At 42.2% G+C, this 17,107-nt stretch overlaps 1 protein-coding gene across 2 annotated transcripts in view; it reads right to left on the reverse strand.

The window, feature by feature from the left end:
• RSPO2 (R-spondin 2) overlaps nt 1-17,107 on the reverse strand; it is a 164,653-nt gene that overhangs the window by 56,855 nt on the left and 90,691 nt on the right. Inside the window, exon 5 of one of the 2 annotated variants that reach the window (XM_029913429.1) lies at nt 15,352-15,537. In XM_029913429.1, the coding sequence (XP_029769289.1) occupies nt 15,352-15,537 (186 nt within the window). Of the gene's footprint in view, nt 1-15,351; nt 15,541-17,107 lie in introns of both variants that reach the window. The other variant, XM_024194490.2, reaches the window with a different exon arrangement.

Raw genomic sequence — 17,107 nt, forward strand, 5'->3', positions numbered from 1 at the left:
CCTGCCCTGAACAAACAGGATGGCTCGGGGACACACCTTACTTCTGGCTTGGCTCCCTTCCACTCACAGAGGGCAGGATTTTGCCCCTCAAGACATACACTGAATAGACATATTCCTTTCTAATGAATAACTACAGTTATTGAGGCTGACTTGTAATACACAAAGCCCTCAGAACAAATCTAGTAGAACAAGAAACGTGGTCACAGCTATGTCTCTTTAAAGAGGCCATTCATTTTATTAACATTCTAACATTGCTATTTCATAACATCAATTAATTAAATGCAGATCAATTATTGGGAATTCATTCATGTAGCAGTCATCATCTGGTCTGTGAATAATCAATCCTATGGTAGATTATGCAATTAATGAGGGTCATCAACACAAAAAAGAAAAGAGGTGGTGGATAGACTGTGCCAGAACAGATCCTTCTTTTCCCTATAGCCTTATCATTTAGATGTGATCCAACCATTAGCCATGCTTATTCTTTCCTATAAAAGAAGTGTCACTCATCTTTGCTTGCAAGTAAGAACTTCGAGAGGAATTATAGCTCTGCAGACTGGCATTTATTACAGTCTTTTCCAGCTTTGACCTGAAGAGGAAGTTAGATCGTAAAGGTAAAATCCCACAAGTCTATTGCCAAATAAAATATACAGCACACTAGGAGCACAGCTAACCCAAACAAAAGAAATAATATTTTTCAGTTCACCTAATACAAGTACTGTAGTGCAATCTCTTTATCATGAAAGTTGAACTTACAAATGTAGAATTATGTACAAAAAATAACTGCATTCAAAAATAAAACAATGTAAAACACTCAGTCCTACTTCTTGTTCAACCAATCGCCTAGACAAACAAGTTTTCTTACATTTTCAGGAGATAATGCTGCCCGCTTCTTGTTTACAATGTCACCTGAAAGTGAGAACAGGTATTTGCATGGCATTGTTGTAGCTGGCGTCGCAAGATATTTACCTGCCAGATAGGCTAAAGGAGGTGCAGGGACATGCCAGCAGCTTCCAGAAGCCGCCTGAGGTAAGCGCTGCCCGGAGCCCTGTAGGTGGCCTGTTGCCTAAAAATTCAGCACTGCAATGCTGATCACTTTATGGATCAACCCTGTCAGGTGGTCATTTTGCTAGAGAAGGGCTCCAATATTGCTCTTCAAATGCACTGAAGTACTTCAAGAAAAATATTAAACAAACGCAAATATTAAGTTTGCAGTGTTCAAAGCCCCTTCCACAATTCACACCACAGTCATGAAAATGACTTATAATTTACTGTGCACTTTGCTACCTTAATGCAAAAGTGAAGAACAACATTATTTTCCCTATAATTTAGCTGTTAGCTTTTTACAAATGGGGCACACATTAAACTGGTGTATGCAGAATAGGGATTAATCCTGCGCATAATACAAAGGAAAATATTTCAGTATTGGAGACTGGTAGAGTGACGCTACAGATTGCCCATTGTGATCCTATAGAAATAGGAATACGTATGCTCTTTTTGAATCTGAAGTGGAGACTACAAACAACATAGCTGTATAATCTTTATTTGTGACTTAATTCAAAACCCTCACAATCCAAGGGTAGGCATTTCCCGTGCCAGGGGGAGAAACTGTAGACTTTTTTTAGTGGCTGTTTCTCTGTAGCAGTCAGCACTATTATCATTCCTAAACTTTATCTTTTAGCAAAGAGAAGAAACACATTTTAAAACTTAGTACAACGTTCTCCATTTAAAGCAGATGTTGATATGCTGATAGTCCAGATAATCAGATTTAGCATCTGACAAAAGCTTGTTCCTGAACTAAATGCACTAACAAGCATGCCAGGCTTTATTGGTTAAGCCATACTAAAAAAATCTTGTATTCTGGAAGCTCTCCAGGATAGCCTCATTTTGTCCCTTCTTGCTCCCACTTGTTAGTTCCTGCTCAAACTGTTCAGAATGAGCATTGGCTAAAATAGCCAAATATTTACTTGCTCATTATAATTTCTGTCCCAACCAATCTGAATTTATTTGTAAAATGCAAAGTGTCTTTGGTGGAGTCTACTTCTTAAAGACTATCTGCTGCTGCTGAATTGGTACTTCCTTTCTGCCTCTTAAAAACCAGTGTGCTTCTTTGCATCATGCTCTGTATTTGAACATTATGGGGTATATTTTCAGCCACGCTAAAGCCAGGCCTCCCTGTTTGTGGATGCAGTTGGCACCCATAAAGTTATGGGGGCAAGTTTAAGAAGTGATACCTCTACATATACAAATCAAGTACTCAAAATTGCCACTACTCAGAGCTGCATTCTCTGTTTTCACACTCTAACTAGTTATAGGTATAAATGTATACATAGCTCATACCTGGAAAAGGGAAGCCACCATTAGATCAGATTTGTATTCAGAAGCATTTTAAAAAAACTCAGAAGATGTCCAGACTTGGTCTACTGCTCCCACATTCCAATACTGAAACTATAGTAGACATCTAGGCTGTTATTGCAACTCCATGTACATATTTCCATTTACAATGCTGATGAGACCCATAAACTCTAGTTTTAACTTAGTAACAGCACTAGAAAAATGTTTTGAAATCTTCAGAACACATGCATTACCAACCAAAACAAAAGCATAACTTTATTGCTGTAAACCTTAACTCTCTCACAACCCACACCATTAACACATATCTCAATTTATATGGTAATCTCCTCAAAGCGGGATCATTGTCTTTTGTCTATAATGTGCCATGGACATCTAAGGCATGGTTTAAATAATGGAATGGAACCCTTATGTTTCTAAAGTTCTGAACAAGTTAGACTGGATTCCTATTTGAGGTTGGATTTTTTAAAAATAAATCAAAGCAACTTTAAAATTAATATACAATTTATGACCTGTACCTCTACAGTATCTGAACTGTTTTTTAAAATATTTTCTTAATCGGTCTATTGTCCATAAAATGTATTGTAAGCTAGAGCTGTATAGGCTACATACTCTTCAGCTATTATACAAGGATTTTGGAACTACAAATTTGTGGCCTACACCAGAGATCATTAAATGAATAGGCCAAATAATGGATCGTATACACAGTAAATTTAGACCTACTCTTTTTTTTTTAAATTCAAGTTTGGTTCTCGTTAGTGGAGGTCTAGCTGCTAATTGGTATTTTGTGCATTTTTGGAGTTTAGCTTTACACAAGAACTGTTAAACATATTTCTGTTCTTTACTGTCTAGCATCAGTATGATGGAATGGCCAGAGCAGGAGAACCTAGAACAGAAGGAATCTGGATAGATTGTTGTCTTATCAGGCTTCCCCCAGCCAAAGTTTTCTGTAGCCAAAGTTCTAAACAGAAAGCATAAGCTATCAGACATCAGCAAAAGTCAAAACAGAAAAGCTTCAGGCTTCTTTTAGCCTAGAATGCACACAAACATAAGAGCTTTCTACAGCACACACTATAGATTGGAACACGTCAGGGAGACTGGTTTTCCACTATACGGATCTCCCAAATCCATTCTCCAGGAAGGGGGAATATGAAAACAGCTTAAAGAGATGCTCACTGCAATTAGACTTGTCAGAAATTCCCTCTAAACTCCTGTGACCAATTAGGACCTGGTTGCAGTATCAAGGGGAGCCCTTCTCCCTGCAATGCTGCCACAGCTTTCAGAGGAGCATCTAGTCACGTGAAGTAAGATTTAACTTAATGTGCAACATACAATAGTGGTCACAATTTCTGGTCAGATGCTAAAATGATGAAGCCTGGTGAGGCAGGAGCAAAAACCTTTGCATTTCTCATTAAAATAGGAGTGTTCTTACACACATCATTTACTAGCCTACACCACTGCACTTGCAACCCTCTTGAAAGCTTTTTGTATTACCACAGATGTAACCATATGGCAGATATTTATACATAGTCTTCAAAGATCTTTGAGAGCAGGGTGTGCAAGCAGCAGGTGTGCTCTCTGTCTTGGTCAATTCTTGAGGCAGAGTTACTCCCTGGGAACTGGGTATTGGTGTTGTGCTGAGATTCCCGAAAGAAGGGATTGCCCTATATGCTGTCTACCCACCTCTGTTCCAGGACTGATGTATGGTGTGTAAATAAAACTAGTTACTCTTAGGCCTGGCCTACACTAGGAAATTAATTCAGTATAACTACATCACTCAGGGGAATGAAAACTCCACAGCCCTAAGATAAATGTCTATCAGGGATGGTCTAGACAGTATTTGGTCCTGCCATGAGGGCAGGGGACTGGACTCGATGACCTCTCGAGGTCCCTTCCAGTCCTAGAATCTATGAATCTAAGTGACACAGATAAACAAACCTAACCCCCAGTATAGACAGCGTTCGATCAACAGGAAAGTTCTCCCATCTACCGCTTCTTGGGGAGGTGGAATACCACTGCTGACAGGAGAAGCCCTGCTGTCAGCCTAATCAGCATCTCCACAGAAGTGGTGCAGCAGTACTGTTTTAAGTCCAGACAAGCCCTAAGAATATAAGTGTCACCATTTCCTCCTCCACTGGAAGCCAGTCTGAAAGACCCTAGACATCTACTATCACTTGTCAGAGGTGCAGCAATATACTAAGCTATTCATCCAAAAAAACAAGAGAAGATATGCTCTCTTCTCTTGTTGAGAAACCATCACCCAACAATGCTATTGGGTACTTTGGGCGGGAGGGGGAGAGTAGGAGACCCTGTAATGATACAAAAGGATTTTGAACTGCTGTATTTAGTTTCTTAAGCACAGTACTGAAAACATTGCTTTGCCACCATTAACTGAAAATAGGGGAAGAACTGAAATAAAATTAGCTAAAATTGGTAAAAAATGGAGTGGCAGGAGTAGACTGTGACATTAAGGTGCATAAGTTAACAATTAAGCATATGCTAAAAGAAATAAGGTGACAGTTTATAGTTTAAAAGTTTGGTAATTTAAGTGTGCATACAATGATGGCAAATAGCCAAGGACAGTGAATTGGCAGTTTCAAGCAGTTTGGCCTATGGCTGGTGCGCTGGGAGGCAGAGTAAGGACTGAGGTCAGGTAAAGGTCACTCCAAAACTGAAGCGAGGGGTCAGTCAGACATGCTCAGTCCAAAACTAGGTGAGGGTCCCCAGACCACAGTAGTAAACATCCCATAACACTAAGTCTTTGTTTGACAGTTAGACTTAGCATTTATGATTGGTCCATACTTATAGACCAATCAGAGAGGGTCTGAAGGTGATTGGACAACAGGTATGCTAATACTAGGATTGGCAAACAAGCCAATCAGAACAGGCCAATAATTGTATAAAAGACAGAGAGCAAGCAAGCAAAAGTCAGTCAAGTCAGGAGCAGGAGAAGGAGAACCAGAAGAAACCTAAAAGAGCAAAGGAATCAGAAGAAGCAGCAGAAGCAACTGCAGGGTAACAGCAGCAGTGCTGCTGAGAGAGAGCAGAAGGATCCTTAGACAGAGCAAAGAGAAGCCTACAGAGAGTAAACATGTTAGCTATAGTATAGGACAGCGGTTCTCAAACTGTGGGTCGGGACTCAAAAGTGGGTCACAACCCCGTTTTAATGGGGTCGCCAGAGCTGGTGTTAGACTTGCTGGGGCCTAGGACCAAAGCCTGAGACCTACCGCCCTGAGCCAAAGCCTGAGCCCCACGGCCCTCAGGCTCAGTTTACAGGTCCCCACAACTGGCGCTGAAGCCGCTGGGCTTCAGCTTTGGCCCACCCTCCTGAGGCAGCAGGGCGTGGGCGGGTTCAGGCTTCGGTCCCTCCTCCTGGGGTCATTTAGTAACAGGGCTGGCTCTAGGCACCAGTGTTCCAAGCATGTTCTTGGGGTGGCACTTTTCAAGGGGCGGCACTCCAGGGGTTTTTTTTGCTTTGGCGGCGGCACTCCGGGCCCCCCCCCTTTTTTTTTTTTTTGTGCTGGGGGTGGCAAAAAACCTGGAGCTGGCCCTGTTTAGTGATCTTTGTTGTCAGAAGGGGATCACGGTGCAGTGAAGTTTGAGAACCCATGGTAGTAGGATATAGGATAGAAATAAGGTTAATGAATGTATATGCTTTGGATAATAAAAATGAGTGTCTGTGGTGTGTATGTTTATGTTACTATGTATAAAGTTTAGAGTTTATTAAGATTGCTGTCAGTGTCCTGCATAGGACTGATATGTGCAGAATATAATCCCTTCAGCCATTCCAACTATGACATTATGGTCTTGGGTAGTTTAATTTGTATACTTGTGCTAAGGGATTTATTTTTAAATTTAGGCTTAGATTAGTTGTATTAGGAAAGAAAATACTTTGTTTTGGAAAAGTACTGCGTGGGTGTCAATAGTTTAAGTGGAGGGCTGTATACATGTCCCAGGGTGAACAGATCTAGTCTGTTCTGGGGAGTTTCCTGAAGGACATAGGGAGATCCTTGGTAAACCCTGGCAATTCTACTACAGAGGCCCCCTCATTTCACCTTGCAGGAACAAATTAATAGATCAGCATCTTGGGAACCCAAATGTCAGCCATAGAAGGGTTACTCTGGGATCCTTGAGTGTGTTCTTGGGGTAACAGTAAGTGTTGATATACAACTAACATTTGGTGTAACTTTTTTTTCCTTGATGTAACTCTGTCTCTACCTAGGAAGGTGCAGATCCATACTACAAAACTGTTGAAACACACATGGCATTTCAAAACTATTTTCCTAAATAACAGGAACATATTTAATTGAAAAGTGAATCTAAAGCAGCAATTCCACATGCCAATAATGTGAGTTAAATAGATGCTGCTAAATATTTCTCCTTAAGAACTAACCACCCAAATAATCAGGATGTGGCTGAAGACATTACAGAAGTTTCCAAATATTTGTTACCGCTGTCCCGATAAAATATACTTAATCAAACAGCAATATTTTATTCTAAATGTCTGCTTTTAGAATAAGGTAGATAGTAAACCTTTAAAAATTGTGAATTTTACATGTTAAGTAATGATACCACAATAAAATGCCTTATCTGCATATATTAAACTTTAATCATCATATATACTCTGCCACCTGAAAAATGGTTGGGCTTCGGTTACACTCAGAGTCATCTGTTGGCAAAGACATATCAGAACTCTTATTTCATGATGTAGCCAGAACAGAACCACCTGGGAGCTCTGTAATAGCCAGAGCTGTAGCCCTGTTCAGCTGAGGTTATTAATCCTGTTAAAATGTTTTCTTCCCAAGAAAAATCTGATACTGGATGACATCCAAGACCATTAGCTCTTAAGATTCCAGAGTAGCTGGAAAGGTATTTAACTAAATCAGCTAAACAGCCAGTTATCTTTTTATCAATATCATTTAAAGACACTTCTGAATAGGGCTGATAAAAAAATTTCCATAAACTGTTTTTTGAAGAAAACGGGGATTTGACAGACAAAATATTTCATTTTGATGTTTTCAATTGAAATTAAACGGTCTGACTTTCCTGAATTAAAATGTTTCATTTCGGCTCAGTTCAACAATGCACTGTGTTCTCCTGAGCTGCCAGTGCCTCCTGACAGATGTAGTTCTGGTGCCTCAGAACTCTGTTCCACTCTACCTGCCTGGGGCTCACTGGGCTAGACTAGATCTCTTACAATGCACCACAGCCGTGTGACTCTCATGATGCACTGCAACGAGTCAGCAACAAGGGAGACTGTGGTGAATAATGGGTGATGTAGTCCCAAAAAGGAGCGCAGTCCTTGTGAGAGAATGGGGGCATGAGACACAAGAAATACAATTCCCAGGAGGCACCGCAGAAGTTCAGGTAGCCAGATTAATGTCAAACTGCCCTGAAACAAAACACTCTTATTTGGTTCAACAAACTGAAATATTTCATTTGGATTTGCCCAATGGAACATTTCCAATTTTTGATGAAGTCAACTTCCTGGAAAGTTTTCAAAGAAATTAATTTTCCATTTTTCGCATTGAAATTTTCTATGGAAGAAAATTCTGACCAGCTCTACCCATGACTAATTTGTTGACTGGAAGTCAAATTATTTTACCACAAACTTTCTCACACAAAATATCACTTAAATATGAAAACAAAGATATCTAGATTTGTACTCATGGAGGAAATGGAGTTGTTTCTATAAGAGTTATATTATTATTGAAGGATAATTAGAAGCTGTTAAATATAGAGGCAATATCTTCATAGACACCAATATATAGTTTTCCTCTGAAAATTAGCTTTGTAAACATGGAATCATGAGCTGTCTGTTTGTTAGTTCTTGATACTTTCCATATAAAGCATGCTCAGGTTACAAGCAACTTTTTTTCCTATCAGCTGTGAAAATGCAATCTGAGATATGAAAGTCAACGTGGGTTTTTACCTCCTAATGCTTCACAGCCAATAACTAAGGTTCTGCAGGCCAGATACCCTCAAGTTATACTCATACTATTCCATTGTCTTTGAAATTCTGCCCTCAGTGCCACCAGTGCAGTACCCTTGCCTTCAGTATGTTTGCACAGGTGAGAAAGCTTGGAACATACTGAATTATTTTGTGGATGACGATGGAGGAACAGAATCCAGCTTGCTCTCACTTAGTAGGGTTAACAAGAGGTAAAATAAACAGTTCAAATATACTTTCATTACCAAAGACAGTGAACAGATCTCTGAATACACCCAGGGCACAAAGTTGTTGAATACACAGGGGCCTTCTTACATAGATGTTTTTCAGAATAAAAGTGCAAGTGTCTTCTTTCACACACTTTTTGAAGTTATGTTAGGTGTGATGAGCATTTATTTTCCAAATATAACATGTCCAAGAAAATAAATATTTACTTTTTCATTTTAAAGCTTTACAGAAAAGTTTCCCCAATGGTTAGCAGATGGAGTTAACTGACACAGGGACAGAGACAATAACTGAGGCTTTACCCTGCTGTTCCTTCAGTTCCTGATAGATAGGAAGTCTCTGCTCCTAGTGCTGCAGAGAAATTTAAGAGTACTGGAAAACCAGTTTCCAAAATCCAACTCAAACAGCACAGAAGTTGAAGTCCTCCTCCCTCCAATTATACAACTATGTCACAGAGACAACTCCCTCCCCCTTCAAACTTAGGAGTTTTCCCCTTAAAGCTCAGGATTTTAATGCGACACTCATCCCTTGGGCTCGTCTCCTTTCTCGCCTACAAAACAATTAGTCACAAAATGGCAATCATTGTTTCTATAATGATACAGACAAACTGGAAGGAGTTCTGAGAACAACAAACATGTTCAAAGGTTGGAGGGACTGACTTACAATGAAAGATTAAAAGGGCCAGGGATGTATAGCTTGCCAAGCAATGATTAATGGGGGACGTGAGAACAGTCTACAAATACATGGAGGGTGTAAACATTAAGGAAGGAGAGTAATAATTTACAGAGGTACAGAAGTATGACTAATGGGATGGAACATTTACGCTGAATTTGAGAGAGAACTTCCAAATATTCACCAGTGGAATATTTCTGGCTAGGGATCTGTGGAAGTCACAACACTTGGGACCCTTAATAATTAGACTAGATGAAACAGTAAAAAGTTTACTGTAGACAACAGCTTGGCATTGGCAGGAGGATGGATTGGATAAACTAAATAGTCTTTTCCATCTGTAACTCCTGTGATCCTATGAGACATGTTACACCAATACAACAGGGTAATATATAGAACATTTAGCAGAATACAAACGTGACATTTCCAATTGGAAATAATAGTTTAATCTATAGAACTGACACTCAAAATATTGTCAGATAACCTGTTTGAAGTCATTAGTGTGTCACCCTACTTTAAAGCGGGAAAGAACTGAGGCCCTATGTGAAACCATCTCTTACTTGCAGCCCAGCCTATATCTGCAAACACTGAGGAAGAGGTGAAGGGTTCCTCTTCAGAAGTTATATGTGTTGCATAGCCATACAGACAGATGGGTAACATCCCAGTCCATCATAAATATGGAACTGAAGCAGTTAATAGGAAAGGTAAATGCAACTCAACTCCTTCTCCTGCAAGGATCTATAAAATCAGAAAAAAATGCTTCTGAAGTTATCATGTACAATATAGACCACATAAATAGTAACTGAAATGTAAACTAAATGTACAGAAATAGAAAACATATGTCATTTACTTGACCCTATTCCACCAAAAATATCCTTATTTCCTGTTCTCAGTTTAATCCATCACAATCTACAACCGTCTTTAGTTATATAATCTAATACTTATCCCACAAGTTGCTGTGAGTTTATACACTCATAACATTAGAAGAAAGGTTTTATTATCATACCCTCTTAACAGATATTTACAGAGATTAGGATTCTTAAAGTCACTAAATATTATTTCCCTTACAGTTTTCTTTATTTCCCCAAGTTAAAAACTCAGAACATGTGTAACATTAGGACAATGCCATATTTGTAAAGAGCACTGACTCTATTCTTTCCAAGCCAGATTGTACTTGATTTCTTGCTTCCCAAAATATTACAATTGGACTCAACATTTCTGATGACTAATCATCTAACATACTTAAAATATGATCAAATAATGGTACCTTAGGACTTATCTCCGTGGCAAGTTACTGCACGACAAGCCAGGGTGTGAAGCTACAGGGCACCAGTCTACCACACAGTAAAGTTCCATGTGAACACTGCTGCAGCTCAGTAAAAGTCCCAGAGTGATGCTTAACATATTACGACTTGAAGGCACAGTATGCCCACTCTGGGACTTTCAATGTGATGCAGCAATGTCCAAATGTCCTGTGCAGCAAGCTCATGCACTATAGATTCACACCCTAGCTTGCGGCACAGTAACTTGCCATGTAGACAAACGCTGAGACCACTATTGTGCAAACAGTTAAAATATAAAAGATTCAGCAAAGAGTCAGATTCACCTTTAGAGCTGAACTCATATTGGACAGAGAAAAGGCCACCTCCTTCCATCCACTGTCTCTTGAGAGAGAGGGTACCTTTAAACACTGTCCAGAGTTCTATAGTAGGACTTATTTGAACTTTCAAAAAAGAGGACACTCCATTGGGGGGGGGAGTGTAGCCCCGCCTCCTATCCACTCCCTCCCACTTCCCGCCCCCTGACTGCCCCCTGCAGAACCCCCAACCCATCCAACCCCCCCGCTCCTTCTCCCCGATCACCCCCTCCAGGACCCCTGCCCCTAACTGCCCCCTGGGAACCCACCCCCTATCTAAGCCTCCCTTCTCCTTGTCCCTGACTGCCCCCTCCTGAGATCCCCCCACTCTAACTGCCCCCCCCCAGGACCCAAACCCCTACCTGTCCCTTGACAGCCCCGATCCTTCTCCACACCCCCATACCCTGACAGGCCCCCCCAGAACCCCCGACCCATCCAACCCCCTCCTTCTCCCTGTCCCCTGACTGCCCCCTGGGACCCCCTACCCCTTCTCCAGCCCCCCAGCCCCCTTACCATGACGCTCAGACCAGCGTGTCTGGCTCCACATTGAGCCAGACATGCTGCCGCAGACACGCTGCTGCGCTCCCTTGTGGAGTGCAAGAGCTCCCACACCCCCACCAGAGCGCCGCCTGCGCAGTGCGCTGAGGCTGCGGGGGGAGGTAGGAGCAGGGGAGGGGCTCTGGGTGCTGGAGGCCCCGATGCGAGCGGCTCCATCCAGCCCGGCCGCTCTGTCAGCCGCACCGCGCTCTGCACTGGGAGGGAAATCCCAGACCTTTTTAGATTTTTACAAAGTCCTCCTGGACGGCTATTTAAAACCCAAAAATCCGGACATGTCTGGGATAATCCGGATGTGTGGTAACCCTATTCTATAGGATCATCCACCAGGATTCACTTATCATAAGCACTCTGTACAAAACCATTCAGGGAAGGAAAACCTTCAGGATGAGCCCTTAATCCTGAGACTCTGGAAAGACAAGCAGGAATCTCCATGAAGTGGGAGGCCAAGAGATAGCAACTATATTGAGTAGCTATAAGCTGCTTGGAAATAGTAGGGTTTCACAACCACAGTCAATACTGCAGGCCTTCCACACTGAATGGAACTCTTGCATTTGCCTACAGCATATTTTCTTGGTCATCTAGTGCAGGGGTTCTCAACCAAAGGTATGAGTAGCCCGGGGGGGCACACAGAAGTCTTCCAAGGGGTACGTCAACTCATCCCGATCAATGTTTCTCAACCTGGGGGTTGCAACCTTGGGGGGAGGTCACAAGCGCAGGTCTGGCATTAGGGGGTGGCAACCACACCACAGGAGGCCCCACAAAGCTAAGTTACATGTTTCAGCCCTGCATGGTGGGGCACAGGCTTCAGGGGTATAGTAATCTGGAAAGGTTTAGAACCACTGACTAGTGAATAAAATCTTCAATATGTGGTCAAAAAACTTAACTTGGGCATGACCCAGGAATTTCTTGACTCAATATAAGAAGGCTTACCTTAGCTGCCTTACAATTAAAACAGTGCCATGGGGGGTCCTCTGTGAGTCTTTCTTGCCTTAGGGTACGTCTACACTACTCGCCGGATCGGGTAGTGATCGATCTATCGGGGATCGATTTATCGTGTCTAGTGTAGACGTGATAAATCGATCCCCAATTGATCTGCCGTCAACTCCGGAACTCCACCACAGCAAGAGGCGGAAGCGGAGTCGATGGGGGAGCAGCGGCTGTCATTCCTATGCCGCGAGGACGCGAAGTAAGTGATTCTAAGTTGATCTAAGATACATCGACTTCAGCTACGCTATTCTCGTAGCTGAAGTTGTGTATCTTAGATTGATCCCGCCCCCTCCCCAGTGTAGACCAGGCCTTAGATACAGACCACGCTCACTCCAGGCCACTTCCATCACCATTGTGCTTTATTATACTGTTCTAGCAAGCCATTACTTGTAGTGCTATCTACATATTTACACAACCCAGCCAGCTCCCCCTCTGGCTTCTGGGGAAAAGGTGGTGGCAGCAGCAGACAGCCCTGCCTTCCTTCAGTGTGTCTGCCCCTTTCGGGGCTTCCTTCCTCTCTATTTATCTGCTCCCAGCTGCTGGGGCTGCTTCTCCCTCTAATTAGCCCTTCAACTGTGGCTGCAGATGTTAATTGATCCTCTATTAGGTCCCAATTAACCTTTATTTGTGGGGATTTGAGAGACAGGGTACTGGGTCAGCTCCTGCCTCAGGATTCCTGTCACGCAGAGGAGATGAAGGATCTAATCCATGGGCTGGATGCCTAGACAAGGTTTTTCCCATTCTTTTAAAACTCACACAGACAAGCATTATAGACCCAGATATTAAACATTTCTGAAACAGGGTTGCTTCTGCACTAAGGCACCCATATGAATACTGTGGGTCAATAGCAGATTCCATGGACCAAATTATCAGGAATTTGACTGAAAATGCACCTGCAAAAATCCATTTTCAGGGAACTCTCAACATAACTGCATAGGTGCTGGAACTGGGAATCCTGCTGCCCTCCTTGGCTTGAAGAGGTTTCCATCATATACAGGGTTTACAGTTTGGTTCAATGGTTCCCAGCACCCCCACTATACAAATTGTTCCAGCGCCCCTGCATAACTGGACATTACATGCATTAATTCCTGTTTGCATACACAACTTCACCCCTGGGTCTCAAATCACATGGGGGAAGGGGTTGGGGTGGAAACCTATATGGTTGTATCTGTCCTATCTAGAGTTTGAACTGGAGAAAAAATACCTGTATTCTCCCAAACTCCAACTCATAAACTAACCTCCATCCACCAGAAACACCAAAAGAAGGCCTTAAAACAAGAAGTAACTCAAAGTACATTGTATAGATCTTCATAATGTGATCATCCCCTTCCTTTATTTTGTACCAGCAGAAAAATAGTTAAGAAATCAGCTCTCATCGTTATCACTTTTGGACCTCAGAATTAGCACACTACTGAAATAAACAGGCCAGTTTACACATCTCAGCTATTAGTTCAGGCTGCCTGGAAATGCAAGCAAACATGATTACATTGGTTTACATGTCATTTGCATTCTGAAAATTATTGAGGGGCACTAAAGACTTAGCAAGAATAGACTCTGGGGCACAAGATGGCAGCCTCCAGGAAAAAATACCAGCTCACTGACCTACCATGAATGGGCCCAATTCAACCTCAGATTCTGCCTTTCCTGCCTGCCTCCTCTTCCTCCCCCCCGCCCCCATTTTCCACCAATGCAGGACTGCTCCCCCAGTGCATTTCCTAGTGGTTTTTCCCCCCTGTTTAGTTTAAATGTCTCAGGAGGCAGGGCTTTCATCACTCTACTTGGGCAATTCTTCCACACCATAACAGATCTTACTCCCAGAATGTTTTTTTTTTCTGATATTCATCCAAAGTTTTCCCTTTTCTTAATGTGTCAGCTAATTACTCTTCAAAAAGTCATGGAAAATGGAAAGTCCAACTCTGAAACAAAAGCAGGGCTTTACAAATTGTAAATAAACACATAAATAATAAAAAAGATTAGTACTGGATGTATGTTAAAGTATAGTACAACTAATTTTAAAGCAGTATCAGGAGTCTTGTTTGGGCTACATTTAAATTGCTGACAAAATGGTATCAAATTATTTTCCAAAGGAGAGAGTGTTCTGCTGCTAGTTGTGTAAACAAAACAGTAGTGGTTTGGAATGAACACTATAGGCTGACAAGTTTTTAACCACCTGATAAACAGGTATATATTATAAAATATTGTATTGATCTGACAACAATATGCATTAGCTATTAGTCAAATATTACTGATTTGTTATATTGCAAGTAAAAATTATTTGCCTCACATTTCCTCCCTGTAAACAATGGATTAAAATTCCCATGTTTTCACTTTGTGTAAAAATAGCGCTTAGATTTGCAAGCAAAGTAGAGTTGCAAGTAGTATACATATTTCCAGCTATTCAAAATTTGGATCACATAAAGCACTGTCATCATCCATAGATGCAACATATTGAGTTTTATGGTTTACTAACAGAATAGGTTAACAATCAGCCATAAGTGAAGGTGCTAAAAGATAAAATTAGCTAAATCTAAGCAATAATGCTTGACTTATTCAGTATGCCCTGTCTTTTTAAAAAAAGACATAGGGTAGTTAGTAGTTTTGTTTAATGTGGTTTAAAGAGCTGAACATTTTTACCCAGCACATAAACATATTGTCTGTGTTGTACATACAATAAATGAAGACGCTGCATCGAGAGAGAGAAATTTTAAACCTTTAGGATGAGATAGGTAGGAGTGTGGGAGGAGAAGAAAAAATGCTGCTATGGATTGCACACACACACCCCTGCCCCCCAGTGGACTGGCTCTGTGTGCGGTAGTGTGGTTCTACTGCCTTTTTGACCATGCATAACTGCACAAGATAGAGTAAGGGCAAGATTTTCTCTCTTGCTTGGACTATATAGCTCTGTTTTCCCAGTTATAAATGGGACTTAAATTAGAAAAGGCTCATAAAATTGTTTAGCGGGGAGTGTTCTTACCTCCTGGACAGTGCCTCACAGCCATTTTACATCTTCTGGACTCTGCAATGGTTGGGCAAGGTATTGTGTCCTTTGCCGGCTTTTTCACAATTTGCCTTGTTCTTGTTTCCAAACCCCATTTAAATCCACAGGTTTTGTTATTTCTGCTGCAAGTTCCCCATTCACTCCAGGGACCCACTTCACAGCCTTCTGATAAAGCAAAACAGGTCATAAATTAGTGGGCTTTGTCTGTATCTGTGTCTCTTTCTTTCACAATACATGGCAACTCTAATTAGCAAGAGTATTAAATTCGAAGTTATTGCTTGTAAAATTTATTGTTCAGTGAAATCTCAGATTATGATCTTAGTTTGCAGTTTTTACAAGGCAATTGTGTCAGAAACCTGAATTGTCCTAAAATCTGACACAAACAACAACGAGCCAACCACAGATTCTTTGTAACAAGTCCCTCTTCATGGCTTTCATTATTTTCATGGCTTTGTAACAATTCTCTCATCAACTGGTGCCTGTTTATATTTGACACTATTGTATCCAGAAGATTCTAACTTGTATTTTTAGGCTGTTTATCCTTTGAAACTAAAAATGTTCATCCAGAAGTTACAATCTGTGGCTTCTACTCAAGCAGTGTACAAAGTAGTGTTTGTACCAAAAAGAATGGTCTTTTGAAACTTTGCTTGGTGGGCATATTCTAAGAGTGTGGTTCACATAGTGTTATTAGCAGAATGAACAAATTAATTAAAGAATCAAGGTAAGGAGTTGGAAAAGGACAGAAGAAATAAAACACAAAACTATATGGTTAATCCACAAAAGCATAGGTATAGTAGCATTGTCAATGCCAACCATTCAAAAAGAATGAGTCAGCCTTCCTGCCCGTCCCCATCATGAGACTAGCTTACAAATCATGAAAAAAAATAACAATTAATAATGCTGGGTTCTCTTCATTTGTTCATGTTTTTTGAGCCTTTAGGTTCATGTTTTCCTCAGTCATAAAGGCTCAGTTTAAAAAATAAATAAAAACAGAGTCTCACATGACATGATTCCAGGTGTGAGGCAAATCCACAACCAAAACAGGGCTGCTCACTCAGCTGCCTCTCCAACATTTCGATGACCAGGTCTGTGGCAGCCACTGAGGAGGAGGACCTCCTTGCAGAGCCCCTGCTACACAACATCCTGCTTGGTGTGCAGGTGGTGGAGTTAGAGTGACCAGATGTCCCGATTTTATCGGGACTGTCCCGATATTTGCTTGTTTGTCCCGCGTCCCGACCGATGTGCGGTCGGGACACTGGACAAACAAGCAATTTTGCCCTCCTGGAAGGGCTCTCGCCCCCCCCGACTTTGCCCCCTCCTTCCCCCATTGGCTCCCTCCCCAAATCCCCGCCCTGGCCCTGCCTCTTCCCCATGCACGTGGCATTCCTCCTCCCTCCCAGGCTTGCTGCTGTAATGGCAGTGCAAGCCTGGGAGGGAGGGGGTGGTGGCCAGCTTCCAGTTCCTGGAGCTGGTGAGTAGGGGCACCTGGCGGGCCAGGGGGGCTGGCAAGGGGGCTGCTCCCCCAGGAGGGTGACAGGGGGGTTCCGGACCCCGGCAGCGGCGGGGGAGAGCGGTTCGGGGCTGCACGAGTGGCCATGTAAAGTTTATTGGCTTGGGGGGGACCCCGGCCGGCTCCTCACCCTGCCCTGTAGGGGGGTAGCATCCCCGCCCCACGCCAGCATGTTGAGCCGGCCGCCGCAGGCCAGGTAAGGTGCCGAGTCCCCCCCCCCCC

Source organism: Terrapene carolina, unplaced genomic scaffold, assembly GCF_002925995.2.
Source record: "Terrapene carolina triunguis isolate 2854851 unplaced genomic scaffold, T_m_triunguis-2.0 Scaffold58, whole genome shotgun sequence".
NCBI lineage: Eukaryota > Metazoa > Chordata > Testudines > Emydidae > Terrapene > Terrapene triunguis.